This window comes from Camellia sinensis, chromosome 9, assembly GCF_055761805.1.
Source record: "Camellia sinensis isolate YWXY chromosome 9, ASM5576180v1, whole genome shotgun sequence".
NCBI lineage: Eukaryota > Viridiplantae > Streptophyta > Magnoliopsida > Ericales > Theaceae > Camellia > Camellia sinensis.
The window spans coordinates 198,843,026-198,848,480 of NC_138969.1; the positions used below are offsets into that span (position 1 = coordinate 198,843,026).

The 5,455-nt window shown below is 31.2% G+C and overlaps 1 protein-coding gene across 2 annotated transcripts; it reads right to left on the bottom strand.

Annotated features, from left to right (window-relative positions):
* Nucleotides 1–733: 733 nt before the first annotated feature.
* Nucleotides 734–3,647, bottom strand: LOC114307711 (Heavy metal transport/detoxification superfamily protein). 2 transcript variants are annotated; one of them, XM_082888408.1, is made up of 4 exons: nt 3,282–3,512; nt 2,913–2,994; nt 1,391–1,567; nt 734–1,354 (listed from the first exon to the last, which is right to left on the bottom strand). In XM_082888408.1, the coding sequence occupies exons 1-4, from the start codon at nt 3,291–3,293 to the stop codon at nt 978–980; spliced, it is 648 nt and encodes a 215-aa protein (XP_082744534.1). In that variant the 5' UTR covers nt 3,294–3,512; the 3' UTR covers nt 734–977. The 2 variants fall into 2 exon arrangements, with proteins under 2 accessions (XP_082744534.1, XP_028108911.1); XM_028253110.2 differs by having other exon boundaries at nt 734–1,567; nt 3,282–3,647.
* Nucleotides 3,648–5,455: the final 1,808 nt, after the last annotated feature.

The window sequence follows — 5,455 nt, forward strand, 5'->3', positions numbered from 1 at the left end:
CGGTAGAGAAGGGAGAGGAAAGGGAAACTTTGTTTTGAAAATAAGTAAAAATACTTTTTTTTTTTCAAAACATTTTAAAATTGTATAATCAACTATTGTTTTAAACAAAAATAAAATACAAACATTATCAAACGAGGCCTTAAAAGTTCAATATCCAGGTCCTACTTGCAATACTCCATACATGATTCAGACTGTATCTCCCAATACTTGTTAGTTTGACCTTACTTATTTCTAGTTGTATGTGTTGACTTATAATTTGATCGAACATAAAGGCTCTAGAGTTATGTTTAAATCTTAAATTTAAAAATAAAATAAAATAAAATAAAATTTGCAGAGCTAAAGAAAATGAAAAGAGAAAGTATCAAAATTTTAACTTATTGTAAATTGTGATCATGTTGATCCGGTCTCCATTGGTTACCAGAGGCTGCTAATAATATGTTTCCCTTTATGTTAAGCAATCCCAAGTGATCTACTTTCTCAAGTTCCTTGCACCCTCCCAAATAATTTTAGTGTGGTATAGCTTTTCACCTTTGTCTAGAAGGTGAATGAGAAAAGAAAAAAAAGAAAAAAAAAAAAAGAAAAGAGAAAAGAAATGCCACAAACACCTAACTGAAAAAATATTTAAAGCAAAACAAAACAAAGACACAATAAACTTATAGTGGGAAATGATTAATGAAGACTTTTTTTTATTATAATATTTAAAGCAAAACAAAACAAAGACACAACAAACTTATAGTGGGAAATGATTAATGAAGACTTTTTTTTATTATAATGACAAATCATACAACATCTTATGTGACCTCAATGTCAATAACCATTTGGCCACAAACATTAGACTACCAACCTCATTATTGATGCTTTTTTGTACTTATATACATGTAAAAGCCTTTATATAAAAAACCCACATACACCCAAAACTAATTGAACATTTTTTAAGCAAGGGAATCAAAAATCTTGGACATGACAAAGCATTAGCATTACATGATTGTGCATCCTGAGGGATTTTCTTCGCTAAAATAATCACACCGACTAGTGTAACAAACCCTATTCCCACCACAACCACAACCACAAGGCCCACATCCATAATTATCATAGGGTGGCACTGGCGTTCCACGCCCATGATAACATGGCCCATCAGTACGGCCCTCATAGCATTGCCCACAACATATCCCAACCGGATACATCGGTGGGTAGCAAACTGGTACAAAAGCTGGTACAAAAGCAGGGGGACATCGTGGTGGCTCTTTGGGCTTTTCAGGCTCCTTCTTGGGGGGCTGCTCTTTGGGCTTTTCAGGCTCCTTGGGCTTCTCAGGGGGTTTGGGCTTTTCAGGCTCCTTCTTTTCAGGCTCCTTGGGCTTCTCAGGGGGTTTGGGCTTTTCAGGCTCCTTAGGCTTCTCAGGGGGTTTGGGCTTTGGAGGCTCGGGCTTTGGAGGCTCTTTGATCTCAATGCACTTGATTGTCTTCCCACCCTTACAATACAATTTGTCACGAACCTTCTCCGGGCTGCAGCATACTACGACGATCGTCACCGTATTTTGCTTTTCATTATAAATCTGATCTCGTATTTCTAATTATCTCCAAATGTTCACACATAAAAAAATCAAAATTAAACAATATTATGTATATATCTATAAAATAAATTCATAGTAATGAAAATAATATTTTAAAAATAAAGTAATCCACGATGCAAGCATCTTATCCTTTTTAAATTCCGCTTTAGCAAAAATTCATTCACGAAGTTATTTTTTGTCATATAGAAAAGGAATTTTCTCCTGTTTGTGGACTCGATTGGATGATCTAATGTAGCCCATTAGGTCCACTATGTCTATGTTTAATGATTTATCCCGTTTATTTATAACATCTTAGTATGTAAATTATTCTTAAAAAAATTAAATTGACTCGAGAATAGTAAATTCATGATTTTATTATTTCAGTAGCAAAAAAAAAAAAAATGAATAGTTCATTTTTTAAAAAATATTTACTGTTTATTTTTTGAAAGATAAAAATGATAAAATTATATATGGAAAAATTCTAATATACACTCTCTTGAAAAGGTATACTATATGTACTCCTAATTATGTTATTTTTTTCTTTAATTATGACTAATTCTCTTCTTTAATTATGACATTATTTTAGTTGTAACTCATGAATTCTTTAATTATATAATTTAGTTATGACAATTTTTTTTTTAATTATGACTTAAAAATATTAAGTTATAACAATTTATTCCCTAATTATAAGGTATATAGTAGACCCATTTTGATAGTGTTTCCTTTATATATGTTGCAACATTTATGAGATCAATTGAATATTTTTATGAACAAAATATATTACCGAAAAGTGACTCTAAAAGTCCAATAGGTCAATTGAATTGTCTGCTCGAGAGAATGCAATACCCTATTTATATTATATATAAAGTTGTGGTTCTCTGTTCGATTATCCAGTCCACCGGAGAAACGGCAAATTCATATATATATATATATATCAAAAATACTTGGGATTTTTTTTTTTTTTTTGGATCTCATAATCTTTTTGAATCTTAATCATTAATGTATGTGTGTGACCTACTTATACCTGTAGGATTCACATTGAGATCTAAGAGGTTGTGAGATTCCAAAAAAGATCTCGATCATTGTTGTGTATATATATATACGACAATGCTACGTAGCTCAAATTTTGTGGCTCAAAAGTGACTCAAATGGCCAAAACGACGTCGTTTTGAGTACAGAACAACATAAAAATGGCCAAAACGACGTCGTTTTTGGCCATTTGAGCCACTTTTGAGCCACAAAATTTGAGTTACGAGACATTTTCCATATATATATATAATCCGTATGTACATAAAATATATATGTATTATATATAGGTGAAAATGTTTAATAATGAATACAAAAAAGTTGGGGGGGACTCACGAGGAAATTTGCAAAGAATTTTCTTGATCTTCTTGTAGCAGCTGGAGCACTGAAGGTCAACCTTCAACACCATTGTTGTGACCTGTTTACATGATGACAGAAGACTACAATTGTTAAGGATTCAAGAAAGTACAAGAACAACCCTGTTTGGGAGATGAGAAAATTTGCTGTTGAATTAGAGGGACAAGGAAAGAAGTAGAATTGGGTCCTGCCATGGAAGATTTCGCGGAGTAGATGATGAAGAAAATAAATCCAAATCCACAAGATATCAATGTTAAAGAAATCAAATCTCAACCACAAAAACACAAAAAATGGATAAAAATTAAATGGGTTTTTTGAGATAGTGGAAGATGATCATAATTCACAAACCTTCTCAGACATAGTGGAGAGACTTGGGATTGATCAGATCTGAACTCAGTGATGAATGAATTGTTGTGATGTATTGACAACTATATTGAGAGAGACCGAAATAAAGAGAGAGAGGCAACGAAAGAGAAAGAGAAAGAGAAAGAGAAAGGGTGGTTCAGAGAGAGAGTAAAAGGCCTTACTTATGTATCTTAATCGAATTAGGTTGAGAAGTCCAAACCATGAGGTGGGTGACACATGGTGGGTCTGTTTAATTATACGGTATTTATTTGTTTTATTATTTTGAAAACGACTATCGCTTCTTTTCTTTTTTTTTTATATTTAATTTACATTGTGGAGTGGATTATCTAGTTAGGTCTCATTCTAATAATTTGATTCTTTCAATTTTTAAGTCTATATATATATATATATATATAACAATTTTAGATATGTTATTTTATTACATTTGTTTTTAAAAAATTAATAATTTATTTTTAAAATTATTCTTAATTACAATTATTAAATTTATCTAAATTTTTTTCATAAACCACCTATTCATAGAGGCTACCTAAGTAAATTGAATTAGCAAAACAACAATGCTAGGTAGCTTAAAATTTTGTGATTCAAATGGTTCAAATCACTCAAAACAACGTCGTTTTGAGTATAAATGAATATAAAACGACGTCGTTTTGACAAATTTGAACCATTTGAGTTACAAAATTTTAAGTTACCAAATATTTTTTATTAGTAAAATGAGGCATGTGATGAGGTTGCAGGCCCACTAAATAGTTCACTCCATCTTTGTGGCCAAAAACTTTGCTCATTATAAAATATAAACGTTTTTACTTTTTTATTCCTTATGACATTATAAAAAAAATATTATAAAATTATTTTAAAAGTGATTACATAATATAAAATAAAATATTATACATTAATTCAAAATGAAGAAGCTTCATAAATATTTTTTATATTACTCATTTTATAATACCCAACATTATTATTATTATTATTATGGTATCATGGGACAACTTTTCTTCTTTCAACTTTTACTTAAAGAAGAAAAAGAGTTTTGTACACAATGGATCCAATGGAGTGAGAACACGCGAAGAGGGTGTTGAAATTCATGAGGTCATTAAGGTTGTTTTTTTCTAATGCGCTGTATTTCGATTGAATTTTTATCCTATTAAAAGTGATTGATAAGTTTATTTTGATGATGAATCTCTTTCTTTAAATTGAATTATATTAAGTCGATAATCAATTATCTCGAGACCTGAGTTCATAAATACCGTAATCAAATCTCATAGCATTTTTTTTTATTAAAAAAGAAAAAAAAAATCCAAGGCTGTCCTCATTATAGGAGTAGTGGTGGCCTCTGATTGCTGAATCTTTACTCTCTCTCTCTCTCTCATTTGCAATTTGTATTTGCATTTGCATGTGCTGACTTTGATTGACAGATTCATCTCAACTTCCCATTTTTTATCTAATTTTTTTTGAGCAAAATTATGATGTAGGGTACTTTGGCCTGGTGTTAGAAGTTGATTATTTTAATTTTTTGATTATTTTAATAAGTTAAAATTTTTATATTTGAGAATATAGTTAAAATTTTTATAGATAGATGTGATGTTTATGAGAAAAAAGGTAAAATAATTATAGATTTAATGTAATATTTTATCTTATTAACTATTTTAACCTATTTTATTTTTTTATAAATTTTAGCAAAAAAAAAAAAAAAACAAAAAGTCTCTAACCAAACAGGACCTTAGTTGGATGGAGGTACAATAAATGGCTCATGCAAACCCCCCCCCCAGCGTCCGGATCCTCTAGAGTGCAAACCCTCAAGTGATCTCTAGAGTGATTCATCCAACGGTGGAAATTAAATCTCACCAAAACGACGTCGTTTTAGTGAGTAATTTGAAAAAAAAAAAAAAAAGAGAGAGGAAGAAGAAGAAGCCAGCCATTGTCCCACTGCTGATCTCTGCTTTGTTGGTGGTTGTTTCTCGTTCCTCTTCCTCCTCTTCCGCCTCTGCTTAGTGCGAAGAAGCCAGCCATTGTTCCACCTTTAAATCTGTCCCAAACCTCAGTTGTGACTGACAATCCATAGCAGAAGCCAAACTACTACCTAGATTCCAACCCAGTGGTGAAATGGGTGTTCTTCAATTTTGATTTTTTTTTTTAATTCTCTCTCTCTCTCTGAAGAG

What these genes read in the sequence shown, in the direction of transcription:
- LOC114307711 (XM_028253110.2), bottom strand. An exon ending in AATTCTTTGCAAATTTCCTC is followed by an intron (nt 1,568 to 2,912) that starts GTGAGTCCCCCC and finishes GGAGATAATTAG; the next exon opens with AAATACGAGATCAGATTTAT.